The sequence below is a fragment of the Drosophila mauritiana genome, chromosome 2L (assembly GCF_004382145.1).
Source record: "Drosophila mauritiana strain mau12 chromosome 2L, ASM438214v1, whole genome shotgun sequence".
Taxonomy (NCBI): Eukaryota; Metazoa; Arthropoda; class Insecta; order Diptera; family Drosophilidae; genus Drosophila; species Drosophila mauritiana.
This window is the reverse complement of record NC_046667.1, coordinates 6,324,874-6,346,579: the sequence shown is the minus strand read 5'-3', so window position 1 is coordinate 6,346,579 and position 21,706 is coordinate 6,324,874. Positions and strand designations below refer to the sequence as shown.

Sequence of the window (21,706 nt, the reverse complement as noted above, 5' to 3'; positions counted from 1 at the left end):
CCAAATGTGTACATATCAAAAGCCAAATATGTTGGCCCAGCTTAGATAAAAGAGAAACCATAAATAAACCCCTTAATAAGTAATGTGAATTTCTACAAAAACATAATTATTAGATTGTGTTGCTAGTTTATGTATTTAATTATAGGAACATAATCTTTAGTCAGCTTTGTAGTACAGCCGAATAATATAGATATTACCATCGCTCAACTACAAATATTAATACTTAACAGTGCCTGTGTGACCGGTCATCGCCAAGTGACACGACGGTGTATTTTGACGTTTCACAAACGGCCACACTGAGTGACACGTCGACGTCGTCAATTCGTTCGCTTCGTTCATTCGGTTTTTGAAATTTGAGGCGTTCGCTGTGCAGTGAGAAGTGAGACTTTCTACTGTTCGCGTAGAAAGTGCAATAACCAAGCCACCCACTCAGTGCCCAGGCTAGCAAGACAAGTCCGGCAAAATGGGAAGTAAGTAAACGTCATCGCCAGACATCTTCCCCAAAATCGGGGAGTGCAGCGGTTTTTGTGTGAAGTGCCGCCCTTGCAGTGCCGCTCGCACCCTTGTCGCTCATTGCTTACGTATACAAAAAAGATTCGGCGTGCGCCGCTCGTTGTGTCCGAATCGAAATCGCAATTAATTGAAAATGGCCTAAGAAACGTAACTAATTCGGCTGCCTTAATTCACTATTTGCAGTCAAGTTCCTGGAAGTTATCAAACCGTTCTGCAGTATACTGCCGGAAATCGCAAAACCGGAGCGCAAGGTGTGTATAAAACCGTAATTAGATGTAATCAAAGTGTAGCTAGTTATCCCAATTGCTGCTGTATCATGTAATGTTCGAATTTTCCCAACAATTAGCGGCTTTTCTCGTCTTTTACGTGTGTTTTACCGAGCGAATCTCGCTTTGCTCTCTGCCAGTGTTGCCAGCACATGCGTTTTGTGGTTGCTTTCACTTGTCAAAAAAGTGAACATCGCCACGCAAACAGTTTGCTCTTCATTTAGTAGTGGGCAAACGGCAGCCAAACCACCCTGATATGAGACAAATGGACTCTTTTATGTGGCGAAATAGGAAGACACGCATTAAAACACTCAGTTTCTTTCAGTTCTGCCTTTTGTATCCATTTAATTGGTCAAAATAATTATGCCCAACCTTTATTTTATGAATTATTTTATCGTACACAACATGAAGTGCCCATATTTTTGAGTTTTCATATGTTTCATGGGCCTTTTCATTCATAAATCTCAGTATTTCCACCTAACTTTCGTTATCACCTGGCTACTTGTTGCCATACTCCCATTTTACACACACATGCACACACCACTCTCTCGCCACTGACAAACAAACGCTACGTGGAAATGGAAATGTCAAACTTCGGCTCTCACGAAGCGCACAGCCGAAGCGCTGTCGACGTCAGCTTCGTTTGTTTTTGTTGCTCGCAGGTGACGAGCGATGACGACGACTACGGCTAAATGAAGCTTACCAGATTTTGTTTAAACAATTCACACACGTACACACATGGGAAAGCGACCATGTAGGTCAACATAGCGGTAGCATTATTTGTGCAGCTTAGTTTCAAGGGTAAAGCGCTCTTGATCTTAAGCCGTTTATTCAAAATAAAATAATAGTAATGTAGCAATTTTAAATGTATGAAAATATCAAAGATTCCTTTACTTTTATTCATTGTTTATATTATCCACCGCTTTTACACTGCAATATGACTCATTCGCAATTGTTGGTTCTTTTCATTTACAGATCCAATTCAGGGAGAAAGTGCTATGGACTGCGATAACGCTGTTCATCTTCCTGGTGTGCTGCCAGATCCCGCTTTTCGGTATCATGAGCTCGGACTCGGCGGATCCCTTCTACTGGATCCGTGTGATCCTGGCCTCCAACCGTGGTACGCTCATGGAGCTGGGTATCTCGCCCATCGTGACCTCTGGCCTCATCATGCAGCTGCTGGCCGGAGCAAAGATCATTGAGGTCGGTGATACGCCCAAGGATCGTGCTCTGTTCAACGGCGCTCAGAAGCTCTTCGGCATGGTGATCACCATTGGTCAGGCCATCGTCTATGTGATGACTGGCATGTACGGCGATCCGTCCGAGATCGGAGCCGGTGTCTGCCTGCTGATCATCATCCAGCTGTTCGCCGCTGGTCTGATTGTGCTGCTGCTGGACGAGCTCCTGCAGAAGGGCTATGGACTGGGATCGGGTATTTCCCTGTTCATTGCCACCAACATTTGCGAGACGATTGTGTGGAAGGCATTCAGCCCCACCACCGTGACGACGGGACGCGGTACCGAGTTCGAGGGCGCTGTGATTGCCCTGTTCCATCTGATGGCCACCAGGAACGATAAGGTGCGCGCTCTGCGCGAGGCCTTCTATCGCCAGAACCTGCCCAATCTGATGAACCTGCTGGCCACCGTGCTGGTGTTCGCCGTGGTCATATACTTCCAAGGCTTCCGCGTGGACCTACCCATCAAGAGCGCCCGTTACCGCGGCCAGTACAGCAGCTATCCCATCAAGCTGTTCTACACCTCCAACATTCCCATCATCCTGCAGTCTGCGCTCGTGTCCAACTTGTACGTCATCTCCCAGATGCTGGCTGTCAAGTTCCAGGGCAACTTCTTCATTAACCTTCTGGGTGTGTGGGCTGATGTTGGAGGCGGCGGCCCGGCCCGCTCCTATCCCATCGGTGGTCTGTGCTACTATCTTTCGCCCCCGGAGAGCGTCGGCCACATCCTGACCGACCCCATTCACGCGTTGCTCTACATTGTCTTCATGTTGGGCTCGTGCGCCTTCTTCTCCAAGACCTGGATCGATGTGTCCGGCAGCTCAGCCAAGGATGTAAGTGTGCTACAGTAGTTAACCTCAATCAGCAATCATTGCTTACCCATACTTTTTGACTTTCCTCCTTGCAGGTTGCCAAGCAGCTGAAGGAGCAGCACATGGTGATGCGTGGCCATCGCGAGAACTCGATGATCCACGAGCTCAACCGCTACATCCCAACGGCGGCTGCTTTCGGTGGTCTCTGCATCGGAGCTCTGTCTGTGATGGCCGACTTCCTGGGAGCCATCGGCTCCGGTACGGGTATCCTGTTGGCTGTGACCATCATCTACCAATACTTTGAGATTTTCGTTAAGGAGCAGTCCGAGATGGGCGGCATGGGCACGCTGCTGTTCTAAGCAGCCAAGAAGATCACCTGCGATCCAATCAGCAACAACTAATACTTCATCATACTTCCCACACGCTCGCTCCCATTAAAACAAACTTAATAACCTGCTTTGTTTTTTTCGTAGTCTGTCAACACCCACAGTAAGCGTAAATTGTAAGGCCATTGGCTGCTATTTTCATCTTCCCAACCAATAGAAGCGTACATAAAAGCGGATGAGAGAACCTTTATTTTGAATAGTTTTTAGTTGTATTCAAATGTGAGACTACATTGCTTGAGTTCAATATTTCTGCGAATTGATTGAATTCCAATGCAATTACTTGTTTTAATATTAAATCAATTGAATTATACTTTAAATACAACGTGAAATGGAGACATTGAAATTATTAAAGCGAAAATGTACATCAAACGAACACATGCATACAAATTGTCATAATAAAACGTAAATTAGATAACTTTTTTAAACAAACACGTTGTTTTGTATTAGTTTCGGGCCTTGGAAACAAGACATCATGCTTATGCTTATACTTTGTGCCAGATTTCGTTAGAAATAAATATTTAAGCTCAGCTTACAAAATGGCGCCATAAATTTAAAAGTACAATTTTCAATTATTGGTGTGGCCAAACTAAACCGTTTCAAAGGATTTATACTGGGTGAGGTTCTGGTCACGCTGTAGCGAAACAATCGATAAGCGATAGCTACGCCTCCCCACTTCGATGACAGTCTTGTTATTGTAATTGTGAAGCAAAATCGTAAATATTAGCAAATGAACCACTTTAACGCCCCTCGAACGTGTTGACTTGCGAGGCAGACAAGCACCGCAGCGCATTCAAGTCCACCCGGTCCCAGTCCGCCGCCCAGGAGCTGCGAGGCCAACCAAAAACGCGTGCAAGCACCAGGAGAAGCGATCGGTGCCATGTCAGCTCAACTGGCCAGAAACTGGCCGTACATCTGGCAACAGCTCAATGCCCTGCTGCACAACACCTCGCCGGTCATCACGCTCATCTGCGTGGTGACCACGTTCGGCTACCTGCTCTCCTTCTCGGAGACGGCCATCCTGCTGCTCAGCGTCACGCCCGGTTACATCCTGCCCAATGGCAAGTTCTGGATATGGACCGCCTTCACGTTTTGCTTCATCGAGCTGCACTGGTGGGAGGTGGCCGTCGACGTGGTCACCGTCGGCCTGTGCGGCAAGATGCTGGAGCCGCTCTGGGGTCAGCTGGAGATGTTCAAGTTCTTCGCGCTGAGCAACTTCGGTGTCTCGCTGCTGACCACTGTCTACTACCTGTTCTACTACATGGTCACCAAGAACCCGACCATTCTCTTCGAGGTGCACATCCACGGCCTGGCCGGATACGTGGCCGGCATCTGCGTAGCCGTGCGCCAGATAATGCCCGATCACCTGATCTTCAAGACGCGCTACGGACGTCTGACCAATAGGTGAGATAATAGCTTGATATGTTGCCATTTCAGATTTACACGGGAGCTAAGAGCTCGCTTTAGAAAGTTCAGTCTTCGAAATATCTTGATTATTTCCAAATATGGAAAAGTCTAGAATAATGTATTCACAGAATCAAAGAAGCATAATTTTTGAATCTAGATTTAAATGGGCGCAAGCACAGTAAATTGAATAGAATTTGCTGGTTCATCAGTCTTTTAACTTTAGGTCAAAGTTCAATAAGTATTGGTTTACTGGCGCGCAAGTAAATACCCTCGAGAATTTAATGAAATGATACTTTCTAAATAATAACAAACACACCATTGTTTAAGATTATATATTGCATTTCTCAAAGTAAATCCTGAATCATAGCTGGTACTTGAATATACCAATGCACTCTTTACTACTCAGGAACGTTCCCCTCACGGTGCTCATCATGGCCATCATATTGTGGGCCATTGGCCTGCTAGATGGCACTTATCCGGCTATGTTCGCCTCAGGATCGCTGGTTTCCTGGATCTATCTTCGCTTCTACCAACACCATCCCAATGGGCGTGGCGACAGCTCGGAGAGCTTCACGTTCGTCAGCTTCTTCCCAAACGTGTCGCAGCCGTTTATCAGCGTGTTGGTTAATCCCATTTACAACTGCTGTTTGCGGGCGGGCGTGGTCAAGACGCCCACGCCGCTGCGGACGATATCTACGGCCAGCCTGACGTCGGTATCGGTGCAAATGCCGGGAGTGGATCCGCATGACATTGAGAGAAGGCGGTAAGTAAGATAGCAATGGGTAAATGTTATTATTCAGTTTAACTGGATTGTCTCGATATCAATTTAAGTACGCTTATCTAAAGAGTCACTAAACATTTAATCAAAACAGGCTAATAATTGCTCATTAGATAAGAGTACTTGCATTAGCCTGAATAATTATAATGTTATTATGTTTACATGGTGTGAATACTTTTCTTCGATCCTAGACAAATTGCCTTGAAGGCGCTAAGTGAGCGCCTAAAGGCCACGGACTCCAGCCGCCACGCCCAGCTGCCCAAGTCGTTCCCGCAGCAGCAGCAGCTGCAACATCATCATCACCAGCATGCGCCGCACCAGCAGCAAAAGCATCACAGTCACGGCGCTGGGCACAGTCACAGCCATGGATCGGGCCATAGCCATAGTCATGGGGCGGGACACAGTCATGGGCCCGGTCCCGCTCAGATGCCGCAGCCCGACTTCCTGAAGCCCACCGGCAGCGCCAGCCAGCTGCCCATCACAACGTCGCGGGCGGAGCCGCGCATGATCAGCACCATGAGCCCGATTGCAATACCAATGCCGGCGCCACCACCCAAGGAGGGGAATGTTCCGGGTCAAGGTGCTGAATCCTCCTCCAGCGGAGGTGGCGAGGCGACACTTATCAACCTGGACGACGTGCCAACCACGTCTTCGATGGCCTAGACAGTGATTCTATGCATATATTAATGAATTTTTGATATTTAAACGAATGATCTAATGATTTACGCCCATGATTTGTATGATTCTGCATCAAGTACGTACCCCATCAGTGTTCCCATTTTGTAATTACCGTTCGTGTGTTTCGTAGTGTCCTGTAGACTTACGCTTGCTTGCTGCGCACACCGCCGGCCATGCTGCTAGGAGCGGCGGAGTAATATGAGATCAGCATAAACCAATACCTTCCGGGCGATATGAGAATACTAGAGCCCTTACATAGATGCATACTTTCTGTTGTAGTCCTTACATGTAATTGAAAATGATGCTTTATTTAGTTAATAACTGTAAATATATTTAAAACTCCGAAAATAGTGTTTTTGACTCGAAATGCTTATGAATGCTGATAACAAGCGTATTACTAACAATTGCAGTGGGGTCGGTCATATGCCATTCATGCCTTTAATAATTTTTTAAACAATTTTTCAATTGCGAAGATATGTGTTTGCAATATTTTACTATCAATTTTTAAGCAACGATTGTACATTCAATTTACGCGTATATATAAGGATGAAGCGATTTTGCCGAACAAGCTCGACAGTCATTAATTATATTAAAATGTTAATATAACTATATTATAACCCATTTTTATTAAAAGTTTCAAATTTTTCACTATAGTAATTTTAACAAAAAATTGTATGTTAAAGCCTGACATTTTAAATTAGATTAAAAAAAATAAAGTTTTAATAATAATTCTTTGCATGTATTTTTGTTTTTAATTTTCAATAGTTTTCGAATTTAACTGCATATGGAGCTATGCACTTGGTATTTTTCCAACGCCCCAGCGTTGTGCGGACACCCCTTAACGGTCACACTGGCGGCCAGCTGGATGCGCTTGTAATCGATATCGATTCTCCGCCCAGTACTTGGGGCCAAATAAAAAACACGGCAGTTTCATTCGGATTGTGCATTTTCCGTTTGCCCATATAATCAACTACCGTACGTGGTGTGAATTAAACCACATCGGGTCTAGCGCGATGCCATAGAATCCTCGACGGACGAGGCACATTCACTGCATAAACAATTCGCACGGAGTGAAGTGAAGTGGAGCCAAAGTTGCACAGGGTGTTCCCTGCCAAAATGGGTCGTCACAACTTCAGTTCGCAGCACCAGCAGACTCATGTGAGGCGCCACCGCAATGGTTAGTTGGTAAAAACACCACTCGAAAAAGCAAACTGATAATGGTAGCGCAATAGTTGGAGCCCAGTGCTACGATAAGAACAAAGCGGAAAGCCCACAATCACACACACACACAAAGCAGTGGGTGTATGTAAACAACTTATTTGCTATCGCTGTTTCGTTCCGTTTTTGAGCACTTGTGTGTGTGTGTGTGTGTCGGGTGTGTGTTGCTGCAGCTTTATCTGTTTTTTATGCGCACGCATACATGCAGACAAGTGTTTTGCTTCGTGGCAAAAACAACAATTATGGTCGGTGTAGCGAATATGAAATACCGTCTAATCACTACTTAAATTATATAATTTATACACCGTTTTCCTTAAATCGATATAGATGATAAATGATATATATTGATTATTTATATATTTATAAATTTTGTATATCTTATCTTATTTTATAAAGATGTAAAATGGTGTTATTTTTTTATTACTTATATTCTTCTTGATACTTATTATGCCGTTTACATTTCTATATCATAATATTTAATATAAACCATTGCTCTTAAGTTAATGGGTATTAAAACCGAATAAACCGGCTGAGCACCGACATAGTTTTGCTATGTTTTTGTCAGTTCTTGCCTCGCCTTAATGCCATAACCTTTCCAACAAATCCCGATAACCCACTCAACTAGTTTGTAACCCGTTTATCAGGAACTGAACGGTATGAACTATATATAAATATGTGTCGCCCTTAGGAGTTTCCTTGTGGCTGGCGTTTCTTGGACTGTGGCACCTCTTACTTTCACTAAAACTAAAGCCCGTGTTCAGGGCCATTTGGTTTCGAATTCGATTTCGGTTTCTGATATTTCGCTTTGCATTTGCAACACGCTGCTGCTTGGCAAATTGGCCCAGCAGCGAAAATCCGATTGGAATTGCTGCAGCCCCAGTAGCCGTATCAGCCGTGTAATCAAGAGAGTCGACCGCAGACACGACTATTTGATACCCTCACTTACATGTTACATGTTCTTAAGTGTTGACCGAAGTTGGGAATTCCCGCATTCCACTTTATTCAATTTTAATTACAACAAGGTTGAGCTCATTAAGATCACTTAACAGATGTACATACAAATATTTATATCTACATATGTAGGAATACGAAGCAAAGTTGTTATATTAACAGTATAAAGAGCAAATTCTTGAAGAATTCATCCAGAATATTTAATATTAAACAATGTAGTATCTAATACCTGTGGCTGTGATTGATTGGTCACATTTTCCGCCATGATCGCGACCCGCCCTTCAGGTTTTTACAGGGTATGGCCAAACAACTGGCATGGCCATGTTAAAACGCGGCTGCAAATACGTTAAGAGACACACGTTCGCACACATTCGCGCCCAAATACCAGATACCAATATAACCTGCACACGAGCTACTGCCATTCAGATATTCAGGCGTTCCCACAGAGACACAACCAGATGGAGGCGAAGGCGATGGTGGTAGTCTGACGGCTCCACTTCGAGCAAGAAAAACCACTGAGGGCGATCGCTTGGCGCTCAGTTGCGCTTTGGTTACCACGTATAGCGGACCGCAACAAAGCCCGGACAACCCGACCACTGTCTTTTTATCGCATTCGCCAAATAATCACTCAGCCAGCGGAGAGAAACGTAAATACACACCTTCGGGAGAGCCCGTTCCATTAGCTGAATCAACAAACAGATAGCAGCAATTAATATATGGTTCCAATGTGATCTCTAAAGATAAAATCTTGTTTTTAACTGTGTTTCGCATTTAAAATGTTCCAAATTATGGTGAAGAATATTATGTAGAATTCCCTGTAATAATATCTTATCTCTATTGTTTTTAATTTGCTACCGTTAAATAAGTTTGATAGTCAATTTGATAATATGTGCTAATCATATTCGCATTGATCATGATAGTAACTTAAATCTCTTCTCTGGATTCTTGCAGCTGGCGGTGCCACAGCAAAATCACCAAACGCAGCCAAACCTTCGCCAACGATGACGGACTACCTGTCGCTGCACTCGCGACTCGCCCAGGTGGGCCAGGAGCACCTGCTCAAGTTCTGGTCGGAGCTAACGAATGACGAACGCATCGACCTGGTGCGGGACATCGAGGAGCTGAATTTGGACGAGATCAAGCTGTATTTCGACCGCGCCACGGTCTCAATGAACGAGAATGGCATCAAGCTGGACGATCGCCTGCAGCCGCTGCCCGAGGGCAAGCTGATCTCTATTGCCAGGGCTCCGCTGGAGAAGTTGGACGCCTACCGGGACGAGGGTCTCCTCCAGATCAGCAACGGACATGTCGCTGTGCTGCTTATGGCAGGCGGACAAGGTGAGCTGGAGTTCCTCTAACGCAAAGGGAGTTAATAGAAAAAACGGAATAACCAGTTAGCTAGGAATATAGTACACCTGTGTTTAGTTGGTAGCATATTTAAGTCAATAGTGTGATTATGGAGCCATTTGACGCACTTAAAGTGGGACACGTCTTTGTGGGTCCAGTTGGTAATGTTGAATGACATTTATATAAACTTCAGATATATATGGATTTTAACTCTTTAATCATTGATAGCAAAAACGATTAGGTTATTCGAAAATGAGCGATTTTTTTAGATTTAACTATAAAAACAGAATATATACAAACTATATAGACTGCAAGTAAAGAAGTTGCACTCATAGTTTGTTTGTTTCACAGCTCACAGTTGCTTGTATCTCTTATGAAAGATACTTCCTTAGATACCGTACAAGTTGAGATATTTTTATCATGCCCCAAGCGGCCACCCACCAAAAAAAATTGCGCCTTTGCGAGCAGCAAACCAAACTAAAACAGAAACTTGAGCATTCGCAGAGTGTGTGTGCTTTATAAAAGCTAATTAACTCGATATAAAAGTGCTCACAAATACACGCAATCCCAATCAGCTGCCCACTCATGCAGCTGCATTGTAATAATTGCAATTGTAATTCCGTTTGCAAGACAAAAAAAGCGTATAAAACTAAGAAACACGCCAGGCCAGCAGCAATGTGGAAGGCATTCTTACAGCCAGACTTGCCTTTCTCATTTTGATTTCAGGCGGGGCCAGTGCTCTTTCGAGTCGAAACATTGAAATGTGGGCGGCATTTGACATTTCCTTACCAGTTTCTCGGGCAAACGATGGAGTCCAATCACGTAATTGGCTTTTGAGAAAAAAACAAGTAACGGAGTTGGAACCCGATTACTCATAGCATTATTTCGTGCACGTTCCAATTCGAGAAGGGCCATAAGTAGTGGACCTAGATAACGATTGAATTTCTGAGAATTTCTGGTCAGGAGTGGAGATTCCGTTTGCTGTACCGATAAGCCGTAGATGATATGTAGTCGGATCATTTTGAAACCGGTAGTGGAACTGACCTTAAACAAGCCGCTTGTATATTATATGTATATATATGTTAAAAAAGGCGCAGACAAAAGACAACCTAAAGAGCGAAACGATGGTCGAAAATAAACTTGTTTTTAAGGTCAGCCGGGTGAGATATAAAAAAATGCAGCAGTTCTTGTCGTTAAAGAGTGATTAATACATTCAGGAATTGTTATATATATACATCCTGCAATAATTATCATATTGGGGAACTGAATTGGAAACCTTGGTAATGTTGCCCTCTCTTTTGGCAGGCACACGACTTGGCTTCGATCATCCCAAGGGAATGTACGATGTGGGACTGCAGTCCCGAAAGACCCTGTTTCGCATTCAGGCCGAGCGAATCCTGAAGCTGGAGGAGCTCGCCCAAGAGGCGAATGGGAAACGTGGACACATCACTTGGTACATCATGACGTCGGAGCACACGGTGCAACCCACATACGACTACTTTGTGGCCAACAACTTCTTTGGACTGAAGGCGGAGAACGTGCTGCTGTTCGAGCAGGGATCACTGCCGTGCTTTGAATACGATGGACGCATCATTCTGGACGAAAAGCATCGGGTGGCGCGTGCGCCGGACGGCAACGGAGGAATCTATCGGGCTATGAAGCGCCAGGGGATACTGGACGATATGCAGAAGCGCGGTGTCTTATATCTGCATGCCCATAGCGTGGACAACATCCTGATTAAGGTGGCCGATCCCGTCTTTATCGGCTACTGCGTACAGGAAAAGGCCGACTGCGCCGCTAAGGTGGTGGAGAAGGCGGCTCCCAACGAGGCTGTGGGCGTGGTGGCCATTGTCGATGGCAAATACCAGGTGGTGGAGTACAGCGAAATCTCGGCCAAAACAGCCGAGATGCGCAATTCGGACGGCAGGCTGACCTTCAGTGCTGGCAACATTTGCAATCACTTCTTCAGCTCGAACTTCCTGCAGAAGATTGGCAGCACATTCGAGCAGGAGCTGAAGCTGCACGTGGCCAAGAAGAAGATTCCCTTCGTGGACAACGCCGGCAAGCGGCTAACCCCTGACAAGCCGAACGGCATCAAGATAGAGAAGTTTGTCTTTGACGTCTTCGAGTTCGCCCAGAAGTTCGTGGCCATGGAAGTACCACGCGACGAAGAGTTCAGCGCGCTGAAGAACTCCGATGCAGCTGGCAAGGATTGCCCCAGTACTGCCCGCTCGGACCTCCATCGCCTGCACAAGAAGTATATCGAAGGCGCCGGTGGCATCGTGCATGGCGAAGTCTGCGAGATCTCGCCCTTCGTCACCTACGCCGGCGAGAATCTCGCCTCGCATGTGGAGGGCAAGTCGTTCACCAGTCCCGTCTACCTGCGGGACAGCCGCGATCCCTTGCACGGACACCTCTAAGATGGAGGGGATCTGCATGGACGCATAGACTGATGGACGGATAGTAGTCGTTTCGGTTATTTGTAAATCTTTCGTATAGCGTTGCTGAACGTTATGATTCCCCAAACTGTAGTTAGAGCACGGAAATTCCATAGATTTCAGTACTTAAAGGAGACTTGTAAAAATTTGTTACCTATTGTGTCCGTTGATTTATTTTTCGTTTTTGAAATAATTGTGCAATCGTAATGTGAATATATACAATATATAGAACATATAATGATATGAATATTTTAATATGTTGTAAAATACAAAAATTATTAGTACGGCCAAGCGACTGAATTTTCACTTCTTGGCCAATCAATAGTTCCTTTGCAGATATACTATAGACCAATCCCATGTTTGAACAAGTGTCGTTCCCTATTTACAAGGTTGTTAAATAGATATCAGGAAAATGTCTTGTTGGATGAACTAATCATATAAAAGCAATTACTGGGCAAACAAACCTCATTCTTCTGACTTGTTTTCTTGTCAACTCGAGTACGCAGTTCTGAAGGAAAGAGTTACCTTAACTATGTTTTGCTCAAAAGTCATCATTTTTGTAGCCAGAGTTCAGAATATATTATCTATCTATCTGATTATGTAACGCTCTTGGTTTCTTATAAAATCGACATATTATATAGACGTCTGAGCTCATATGCTTCAAACCAGTTCTAATTTGCATAGATAACCGATGGACCAGTTGTAATATATTGAGTAGGTTGGCTATTAATGTATAGTATGTTTTAGACTAGGGATCTACATTAAACTAGACCAAGCTAGTCAGGAATATTCTTAAATATTGTATTAAAAAAGCTTAACGAGCTTTGCTACTTTCCATTAAAGATATTTTATGCATGTACATATATTAATATAGTTCACCATTATAACTCCCCCCTTTTCATATTGTTATGCTTAATAGACCTATTTCCGCCACAATAAACAAAAAGGGCCGACTGCAATCAGTGCGTGAACAATTGCTATTGCTTTTCCATTTAATTGGAACAAGCTAATTATGTTGCATGCTTAAATTTTCCGCCAAGAACTCGAAAACTCAGTCACACTATTCCGCTCTACGGTAACACTTGAAGCGTGAACCCTTTTTAAATATCGGTCGCTGGTATATTGTAGCGGTCGAGAAACGGTCACGCTGGAGCGAGCTGCAGGCAGTGGGTCGTCAAAATTTTGTTGTTAATCAATAGCAATTAGATAATAAGTGAAATAATGCTCAGACAACTGACACGGTCAAAGGGCCTGACCTCGCGGCTGCTCAGGCAGGTCAACTATGGCACAGGTGCCCCAGCTGGCACTCACATTCCCGTGACCAAGGCCCTGGAAATTGGCCAGTGGGAGGAAAAGCTCAAGGCCGCCGGCGTCGAGGACACGAAGTTCAACGTGAAATGCATCGTGTCGCATGTCCTTAAGCAGAAGTTTGTAAGTATCTGTCAGAAAAGCTGGCTATCAACATCACTTACCATGTTTACGTTCCGTAGAGTGCTGTTCCTGACTCATATGACCAGCTGCAGCTAAATCCCGGCCAGCTGGCGGACCTCGAGCGCTTCCTGGAGGCCCGTTGTGCCCGCATGCCGCTGCAGCACATCATTGGCGAGTGGGACTTCATGGACATTACGCTGAAGACATCGCCGTCGGTCTTCATTCCACGCCCCGAAACGGAGGAGTTTATGCGCCTGGTGATCGATGATCACAAGAATGCAAAGCACGTCGATCTTCTGGAGGTGGGCTGCGGCTCGGGCGCCATGTCCTTGTCCATGCTGCACAGTCTGCCGCAGGTGGTGGCCACTGCCATTGAGCGTAGCAAGGCGGCAACCGTGCTGGCTGCGGAGAATGCCAAAATGCTGGGACTGCTGAATCGATTTGAGGTACACAACCACACCATGGAGGAGGACAAGTACCTGCCGGAGGTGCTGAAGGACAAGAAGTACGATTTAATCATTTCCAATCCTCCATATGTGAAAACTGAGGAGTTTCAGTTTCTGCATCCCGAGGTCGTTGTGTAAGTGAAGTTATACCAGATGAATACAGTGCACTAACTATCTTATATCCGTAGCTATGAGAACCTTAATGCCCTGGACGGTGGCTCCGATGGATTGAGGGTGGCTCGATTGGTCTTCGACTTGGCTTGCCGGCACCTGCGTCCCGGTGGCAAGCTCTGGCTGGAACTGGGCAACGACCACCCGCCGATGGTCAAGACTATTATGAATCTTAAGTACGAGGGCCGGCTCAAGTTCATCGCCGGCTACAGTGATCAGTATAAGCGCGAGAGATTCGTTCAGATCGAGAAGGTCTAGGCGATATTGCGCCATAGACAGGACGGGATGCTATGACTTAGACAATGCAATTAGCTATAACGTTGCCCATGCATTTAGCTGTGATTTGATTTAAGACCACAAAACCTGCACGCTGCCCAGAGACTCACACCTATATAAACAAAATATATAGCGCTATTAATCCTTAAGTTTCGTCTCTGAATCTTTTAGCAATAACCGCAGGCGGTATTACTTCACAAATATGCCTGTATAAATTACACAATGCAATTAGCTGTTTGATTTATGACCATATTATTACCAGTATACAACGACTTTTACCTAAGGCTTTCTATTGCATTTTTTATCTTATAATAATGCATTAACATGATTATAAAGATCAATAGGTTAAAAGTATAATGCACCTATAATAACTGGTCACAGATTTAAACTATTACGATTATGATTTATAACCAGAGGCTTGCTGCCATAATTGGTGGGTGTGTTTAATGTAGTTTCATGATCATCGCGAATCGAGTATAATGCTGTTTAATCAAATTGATGTATTTTATATCTGCGATTAGGAAAATGCTAACCATATTTTTGGCTGAAAGATGTGTATCTTAGGATATGTATCTGTATCACAATATATAGAATCTGAATATTTCTATGTAAATTAGAAGGTTTTTGCTTAAAATTACCACTTTCATGCTTATAGGTGTACTGATTATGAAAACAAGGACACATGTCCACAAGGATTACCATAATTATGAACCCTAGTGCATAAATCCCACGACTTCGCATCTAAATATTGTATTAACCGCTCCGCTGTAGAGCTTTAAGCTCCGGAGCGAAGAAAAGCTCCGGCAGAGTGGCTGGGAGCAACAAGTGGCTAACTTCCGTTGCCAGTTGGAAGTCGAAACTCGCGCCGGACGAGTCTGCGGAATCCGGGTGCACGAGTGGAACGCGGTTTTAGATTGTCGTGGCTCTTTAATTCAATTGACGATTTCGAGCTGCGATCTCCTTCGTGCGGCTGGTGTGTGTTGTTTCACTTTCAAGTATGCAAACATATGTGTCGTATAATTAACAAATGGCTAAATCATAATTAAAGGCAGAGTTTCTGCGGATATCACAATGAGCGCTTGATAAAAGTCAAGAAGAGGGAACTTAAAAAACTCCGAAACAAAACAAAAACGAAAAACACGTTAAACGAGAAATTGATTTTAAAAATCCTATATAAATTTGGCCGTATAGATTTTGGTAAATGAATGAATGTGCATATATACATATGTATATATACGCCCAAACTGCGATTTGAAGGCGGTTTGGATGTGGATTGGAAACTTTTAGAAACCGATTAGCCAGATCGTGACATTACTTAATGCATTTGTCCGCCCGATCGACGCGTGCATGTGTGTGCGTGAGTGCGTGCGTGCGTAAACATGAATACCGAATTGAATCGAGTTCAAACTTGCGTTCTTTTCGCCGACTGGTTTTCCGGCGAGGCTGCCTTAATCGCCTTGCGTTTGTAATTTTAGCACACTTTCAATATTTATTGTCGGTCCCAGCTCCCCGGCGCAGAAAATGCGAATAACAATCTGAGCAAACAAGATTCGGCAACGATTTTGCAGCTCGCCGCGCTGTGCAAATAAAAGTATATATATGTATATACATTTGTGTATAGCTGGTAGTTCCTCCTTTGGCGGCATCTGTATGTGCACCAACTACATGCAACAGCGACTTGCAGCAACAGCTGATGAGCGAAAGTTGTGTTAACAATTAGCAATTTCATTCATCATCCGCACCGTGTGCCAAGGCACTGCGATTCCCAATCCGTGGAGCTGTGAACGTTTTTGGCGACCTGCAGGCTAAGCAAGCGATTTATATGCTGCCGCTCACATGGCACAAGGTCCCATCCAAAAACAGCAGCGGCCAAGATAGTAGTACTAATGCGTAGATTCATATGCACATATTTGGGTTCTTAACAGGTTAATTAACATTTTATAATGATTTGAAAACTATACAGAAATGGAAGAAAGTCATCATAGGTGATCTTTTATTTGATAATCTCGTACATACCCTTACTACTATCTGTTCTCACTGCTATTTTCTTGCCCCCCATTGTACGATGTGTACAGTGCGCGACGGCTAAGAAAACGGAGTGAACATCAAGATAGTCGTTATCTAGTTTAGATGGCCTTTCGCAGTCGGGGACTGGGAAACATTGAAATGCAAATACGCCGCCTCGGTAGTTTCATTTGTGTGTCAAACATTGTGTGGGATGTGGGGGGTTTAACCCGGCTTAGACTCTAATCTGATCGAACGGAGTGTGAGAAATGGCCTGCCAATGGAATACTTACCACTTTCCCACACTTTTCAATCGCTTCAGCCGAGTGTGTCACCTGTGCGAGCCCATGAATACCCAAGGATGAGCTGGACAAACGAAAGTTAGTTGCGATCGCGTGAAAAGGGAAACCGGACAGTCGGTTTTTTGAGTACGGATACAAAGTCTACATGTGGAACATCGACAACAGCATCGGCCAGTAATTTAAATGCTCCGCGGCGGCAATTGAAGAGCCAACAATTAACCACGACCACTGCAGCTGGGAGGCATAGTGGAAAATCACTTATAGACGTACATACATACATAGAGTTAGCTCCTGCAGCAAAATGAAGAACCGCCAGCGAACGCGCCGAATATCGCTAAATGAAAACCACAACAGATACATGGACGGCGGCGGCATCGATGTACAAATAGTTACCAATACAAAGGAGCCCAATCAAGTCAATTTAAATTCATCGCCAGCAACGACGACCTCAGCGGAGGCTGCTCTGCTCGCTTTGCTTCCACTTGCTCAGATAGCGCAGCAGCCACATACCCATCTCCACACCCATCCCCATCTCCACCAGCAACACCAGCTGATTGTGCCGCCCACAACGATGACGGGCAAGTATCATCCAGCGCACGCCAAGCTGCGAAGATGCAAATCGACGCCGAGTCTCAATTGCGATGGCATGGCGGAGCCCATGGAGGAGGACCAGCTCCATCGCATTGCACCATGCTCACGTAACACCGCCGCGGAGGTTCAGCAACATGCACAGCCATCGTGCATCAGCAGCAGCAGCAGCAGCGACGGCAGCTGCAACAGCAACAACTGCAGCAGCAACAAGTGCAGCAGCAACATCAGCGGTGCGCAGCCAACAACTCCGGAGTCATTGCGCTTCGGATGCGCTCACTACAAGCGGCGGGCCATGTTCGTGGTAAGTGCAACAGGGAGTCCAACTCCATTTATATCATCTATGGGTACTACGGATGTTTTTCCAAGCATTACATAAAAGTGAAGGTCCCAGAAACTTTGACTTCTTTGATTATTTATATAAAACAAATTTTAATTGTATCTTTTTTTTTTGTATCTTAATATCTATATCCATTCTTAAGATGAGTAGATAGATGTTCGTAGAATTACTAGACGGATCCATGTATTTATCATTATTGTTTGTACTAAGATTATTTTATTCAAACCTCAATTTGAAACCATTCAACTTATGTGTTATAAGAACAAACTTCAATTTTGAAAGTTTTTTTATTTTATACGGGTATAGTTCAATTCGTGGGTCATCAGAAAAAGAATTATGTAATTGGAACCCCTATGCCACAATTAGAAAGCGGATCAATCATTTCTCTTTTATCAGCTTAAATAAAATGAACCCTAAAAATAAATATATAATTTCAAAGTGAGAAAGCTATTAAATTTTCCACCCATTTGGAAAATTTTCAAGAAGATTATGATGGCGCCTCTAAATGGCATTTGTGTGCCCATCTATCCATCTATCTGTGTGCGAGTCTATCCAACGCAGCTACCTTCCTGAAAATGGGCGCATTTAACCTTTATTTATTCGTTTCTAAACAAATAAAGTGGCTGAACTCTAAACAGACACCTTTGGCGAAGATTCTTTTGTGTCTGCTGACTGGAATTTGAATTCAATTGGAGGGCATCGCTATTTGCACGGCAATTGTTTGGCTTGTGTGGACAGCTTGACGATGTCCGGCGTCCAAAAACTAACTGGCCAGCATGCTCCAGGAACTCTCGGTGGAGGCGAGTGGCCACTGGCCAGTTAACACCTCCATTCGCCATTCATCGGGGCAAACAATGCGTTTGTCTTGATCGCTCGCGTTTGGATAACAAATTATGGGGCATCTAAAAATGGTGTGTGTGCACATAAAGCAATCGTAGCTCGGCTATATTCAGGTCTTTACCTTAACAATTAGTAGTAGCCAGCAGGCATAATTATCGTGAGGTGATAAGTACAGAAGTTCGGGGTGGGAAAAGTAACTCAGTAGTGCTGGGGAAAGTGGTAACCATTTCATATAAAGTATCTCATGCAGAGAAGACTGCAGCTGCACTTGATTAGATAGATTTGTTTGGGAATGACCTGGATTATTAAATAAACAAAAAGAAAGTCACATGTAAATATTTAAGCACTTATAATTCCTACAGCAGTGAGTGCTTATTTGTTGTTGAAAAGCAGCCAATTCGCGATATGAATTATTAACTCCCCAAAAATTCTGTCTCATGCGCTATTGCTTTACAATACTTTCCAAAAAATGTCACGTAAATCCGTACACACGCTTCAATCTGTCCCACATTTTAATAAAATTCGAATGTAGAGGTTTTTGCGCTCGTCTGTACACCGCGAGAAATTCGGATAAGCGAGGGTTTTTGTGCACTAATGAGGTGCCCATTGAGTGTTGAATCAGCTGGTTTATTTTATAGTCAAATATTTATTTTCGCCCGACAGTGCGTGAAATAAATGTATACATGAATGTGGACATAAGCTCAATGCTGAGAGCAGTATGTGCAATCCCCCCAAGTGGAGCAATGCCCCATGGATATCGCCTGTTCCCGCGAATCTCGTATCAATTTGTCTTAGAAGCTTTGTTTCGGCTTGGCTAAATAAATTTGAGATGTCTGGAGTTAGCCAATTGCAGATGCAAACGAGCATTATAATGCGATCGTTAGTGAAGCAGAGGAATGAAAGCGGGGGAAACACAAAGAAACCGGATTCGAAGACTCTTCTCCGGTCGGTTCTGTACTTCAAGTGTTATCATCGCAGCAGTAGCAGCAGAGTTGAAATAAATACTTGTATACGAAAAACTGTTGTTAAGTTATAAATAATTCTCAAAGATAGTGGAGATAGATGTGTGCGAGGCTGGCAGATACAAATAGCTGGGTGTTGGCTGTAACTAAGCCGAACTCGAGGATAGACCACATTACACAAGATAATAAAGGGCATAAACTAACATAGTTTTAAACTGTATCTTCTAGACAAAACTGATCGAACTTTATCATATAGTTCGAGCTGTGTATCGGCAGGTGAACTAATTAGCAGCCACCTAATTAAACGACACGAGCACCTTTGGCATCTTTACAATCGGATTGGGGATTCACCCGCTGATTCGACTCGAAATTCGTACAAAATTCGATCCAGTTTCATGTGCCTTGTTTATGATAATGCTAAGTTATTGTCTTTGGCACGTAGACGTCACTGGTCCCTTTGTTTTTTTTGGTCGGTTTCCAGGCAGATTTCTTAAATTAGCAACTCTATTTGGGAGTTAGGAGTCGTGCTAATTGCCGCGCGATAATACGTTTTTTGTAGTCCTTGACTGGGGGAGTAGGTGGCGGGGAGCAATCCCAGCTCCATTTAAAGTGGAATTTTTTTGATCAGCGATTTCTTTCCAGCACTAATTTGGTCTCATTCTGATCACGCATCTATATCTTTCGCAGACGCCTTGTTGCAACAAGTTCTACAAGTGCCGATTTTGCCACGACGAGAACGAGACGCATCACTTCGATCGCAAAACGCTCACCGAACTAATATGCTCCGAGTGCAATACGCGGCAGACGGTGCGGGAGCAGTGCCTCAATTGCGGCGTGCGTTTTGGCAAGGTAAGATATCCATCCAGGTGTCCAAAAATCACAGTAATATCATTTTGATGTACTTACAGTACACCTGTCTGATCTGCAACCTCTTCGATGATGCGGACAAGCAGCAGTACCACTGTCACGGATGTGGGATTTGTCGCATTGGAGGTGCGGAGAACTTCTTCCACTGCGAGGTGTGCAACATGTGCCTACCTATTCAACTGAAGATCGATGGCCACCGGGTGAGTTGGAACTACAGTTTGCACTCCACTGCGCCTGATAAAGTTTTGGCCTGTAAGTGGGAATGCTGACCTCCGCGATTCGAAAGCAAATCAAAGAAACAGCCAGCTGGCTGGCACATTAACTTTTTTTTTGTCAATTCATTACCAAAACCGGTTGCCTAATTGCTATATGTAGCGATCCGTGATCTGCGATCCAGTTGAGTGGATATGAGTGTCAAATGTGTTGAAGGAATGACTTCATTAATTGGCAGCGAATTGGGCCAAAGACTGGCATGGCTGATTGCGCTAAATCCTTGCTAATTGACAACGTGTCTATTTTCCCGCAGTGCGTGGAGAACATCTCGCGATCGCACTGCCCCGTGTGCCTGGGCGACATCCACACCTCGCGCATACCCTGCCACATTCCCGACTGCGGACACCTGCTGCACAGGATGTGCTTCGACCAGCTGCTGGCCTCCGGCCACTACACCTGTCCCACCTGCCAGACCTCGCTGATTGACATGACGGCGCTGTGGGTGTACTTGGACGACCAGGCGGAGCGCATGCCGTTGCCACTGAAGTACGAGAATCAGCTAGTACACATTTTCTGCAACGATTGTCACAAGGTACGACTATATATATATAATATTTACATTTTTGAAAAGCTCTTATAACCTTACCCACTTCATTACAGACTTCAAAAACCAAATTCCACTTCATCGGACTCAAGTGTGTCCATTGCGGCGCCTACAACACAACGCAGGATGTTAAGCGCCGCCTGTCCCTGGTCACAGATGAGCCATCTTCGGCGTGATATCCAACTGATTTAAACCACATCAGCATCCATATTCGCATCAGCAACAGGAAACCTCTTGCCATGCTATCCACACATCTGAGGACACTGATTTGTTAGCTCAAGACAACACAACAACTGAAATCGAAACGCATTGAATTTAAATCAAATTCGAGCTGGTATCGAATATTAAACCATACAAACACAAACAAAAGGCTCCCTTAATGATTTAAACGTTGCCTGAACCCCTTTCGATTTACAAATATCAATTAGGTTTAATGCAAATAGTTAGTTTCAATCGTAATAGGCATTTAAAAACATTTTACCCTAATTGAGTTTTTAAATCTATAGATTTTTTTTATACACAACATACATTGGTAAATTCAAATTTTCACTCGAATTTCAAGTATTCTATTTTGCAAAAATTATTTTGTATAAATCTCGAATTTCTCTGTACACATTGCAAACTTCGTTGCCAAGAA

At 44.2% G+C, this 21,706-nt stretch overlaps 5 protein-coding genes across 8 annotated transcripts; all 5 read left to right on the top strand.

Annotated features, from left to right (window-relative positions):
* Positions 1-292: 292 nt before the first annotated feature.
* On the top strand, positions 293-3,554 carry LOC117150858 (protein transport protein Sec61 subunit alpha). The gene is made up of 4 exons (XM_033317954.1): positions 293-470; positions 697-764; positions 1,755-2,846; positions 2,921-3,554. Exons 1-4 carry the CDS (start codon positions 464-466, stop codon positions 3,182-3,184), a joined length of 1,431 nt encoding a protein of 476 aa, XP_033173845.1. The 5' UTR covers positions 293-463; the 3' UTR covers positions 3,185-3,554.
* Positions 3,555-3,861: 307 nt separating this feature from the next.
* LOC117150244 (transmembrane protein 115) lies at positions 3,862-6,419 on the top strand. Of its 2 annotated transcripts, XR_004460757.1 has the most exons (4): positions 3,862-4,612; positions 5,022-5,378; positions 5,585-6,147; positions 6,202-6,419. XR_004460757.1 is itself a non-coding variant. In XM_033317040.1 (3 exons), exons 1-3 carry the CDS (start codon positions 4,089-4,091, stop codon positions 6,054-6,056), a joined length of 1,353 nt encoding a protein of 450 aa, XP_033172931.1. In that variant the 5' UTR covers positions 3,862-4,088; the 3' UTR covers positions 6,057-6,419. The 2 variants fall into 2 exon arrangements, 1 of the variants encoding a protein (XP_033172931.1); XM_033317040.1 differs by having other exon boundaries at positions 5,585-6,419.
* Positions 6,420-6,941: 522 nt separating this feature from the next.
* On the top strand, positions 6,942-12,272 carry LOC117150242 (UDP-N-acetylhexosamine pyrophosphorylase). Of its 2 annotated transcripts, none has more exons than XM_033317037.1 (3): positions 6,942-7,248; positions 9,192-9,578; positions 10,893-12,272. In XM_033317037.1, exons 1-3 carry the CDS (start codon positions 7,188-7,190, stop codon positions 12,005-12,007), a joined length of 1,563 nt encoding a protein of 520 aa, XP_033172928.1. In that variant the 5' UTR covers positions 6,942-7,187; the 3' UTR covers positions 12,008-12,272. The 2 variants fall into 2 exon arrangements, with proteins under 2 accessions (XP_033172928.1, XP_033172929.1); XM_033317038.1 differs by lacking the exon at positions 6,942-7,248 and adding an exon at positions 8,762-8,887.
* Positions 12,273-13,154: 882 nt separating this feature from the next.
* LOC117150246 (MTRF1L release factor glutamine methyltransferase) lies at positions 13,155-14,632 on the top strand. Its single transcript, XM_033317043.1, has 3 exons — positions 13,155-13,456; positions 13,516-14,036; positions 14,091-14,632. Exons 1-3 carry the CDS (start codon positions 13,247-13,249, stop codon positions 14,329-14,331), a joined length of 972 nt encoding a protein of 323 aa, XP_033172934.1. The 5' UTR covers positions 13,155-13,246; the 3' UTR covers positions 14,332-14,632.
* A 568-nt stretch (positions 14,633-15,200) lies between these two features.
* On the top strand, positions 15,201-21,634 carry LOC117150245 (RING finger and CHY zinc finger domain-containing protein 1). 2 transcript variants are annotated; one of them, XM_033317042.1, is made up of 6 exons: positions 15,201-15,322; positions 16,676-17,547; positions 20,073-20,234; positions 20,294-20,452; positions 20,779-21,057; positions 21,126-21,634. In XM_033317042.1, exons 2-6 carry the CDS (start codon positions 16,957-16,959, stop codon positions 21,243-21,245), a joined length of 1,311 nt encoding a protein of 436 aa, XP_033172933.1. In that variant the 5' UTR covers positions 15,201-15,322; positions 16,676-16,956; the 3' UTR covers positions 21,246-21,634. The 2 variants fall into 2 exon arrangements, with proteins under 2 accessions (XP_033172933.1, XP_033172932.1); XM_033317041.1 differs by having other exon boundaries at positions 15,201-15,344.
* Positions 21,635-21,706: the final 72 nt, after the last annotated feature.

Bases quoted from the DNA above. Each gene is read 5' to 3' on its own strand.
- LOC117150245 (XM_033317042.1), top strand. From the start codon at position 16,957: ATGAAGAACCGCCAGCGAACGCGCCGAATATCGCTAAATGAAAACCAC. The intron at 17,548-20,072 runs GTAAGTGCAACA...TATCTTTCGCAG, and splicing joins AGCGGCGGGCCATGTTCGTG to ACGCCTTGTTGCAACAAGTT. The intron at 20,235-20,293 runs GTAAGATATCCA...ATGTACTTACAG, and splicing joins GCGGCGTGCGTTTTGGCAAG to TACACCTGTCTGATCTGCAA.
- LOC117150858 (XM_033317954.1), top strand. The intron at 765-1,754 runs GTGTGTATAAAA...TTTCATTTACAG, and splicing joins TCGCAAAACCGGAGCGCAAG to ATCCAATTCAGGGAGAAAGT. The intron at 2,847-2,920 runs GTAAGTGTGCTA...TCCTCCTTGCAG, and splicing joins CCGGCAGCTCAGCCAAGGAT to GTTGCCAAGCAGCTGAAGGA.
- LOC117150244 (XM_033317040.1), top strand. From the start codon at position 4,089: ATGTCAGCTCAACTGGCCAGAAACTGGCCGTACATCTGGCAACAGCTC. The intron at 4,613-5,021 runs GTGAGATAATAG...TTTACTACTCAG, and splicing joins TACGGACGTCTGACCAATAG to GAACGTTCCCCTCACGGTGC. The intron at 5,379-5,584 runs GTAAGTAAGATA...CTTCGATCCTAG, and splicing joins CATGACATTGAGAGAAGGCG to ACAAATTGCCTTGAAGGCGC.
- LOC117150242 (XM_033317037.1), top strand. From the start codon at position 7,188: ATGGGTCGTCACAACTTCAGTTCGCAGCACCAGCAGACTCATGTGAGG. The intron at 7,249-9,191 runs GTTAGTTGGTAA...GGATTCTTGCAG, and splicing joins TGTGAGGCGCCACCGCAATG to CTGGCGGTGCCACAGCAAAA. The intron at 9,579-10,892 runs GTGAGCTGGAGT...CTCTTTTGGCAG, and splicing joins GCTTATGGCAGGCGGACAAG to GCACACGACTTGGCTTCGAT.
- LOC117150246 (XM_033317043.1), top strand. From the start codon at position 13,247: ATGCTCAGACAACTGACACGGTCAAAGGGCCTGACCTCGCGGCTGCTC. The intron at 13,457-13,515 runs GTAAGTATCTGT...TACGTTCCGTAG, and splicing joins ATGTCCTTAAGCAGAAGTTT to AGTGCTGTTCCTGACTCATA. The intron at 14,037-14,090 runs GTAAGTGAAGTT...TTATATCCGTAG, and splicing joins CTGCATCCCGAGGTCGTTGT to CTATGAGAACCTTAATGCCC.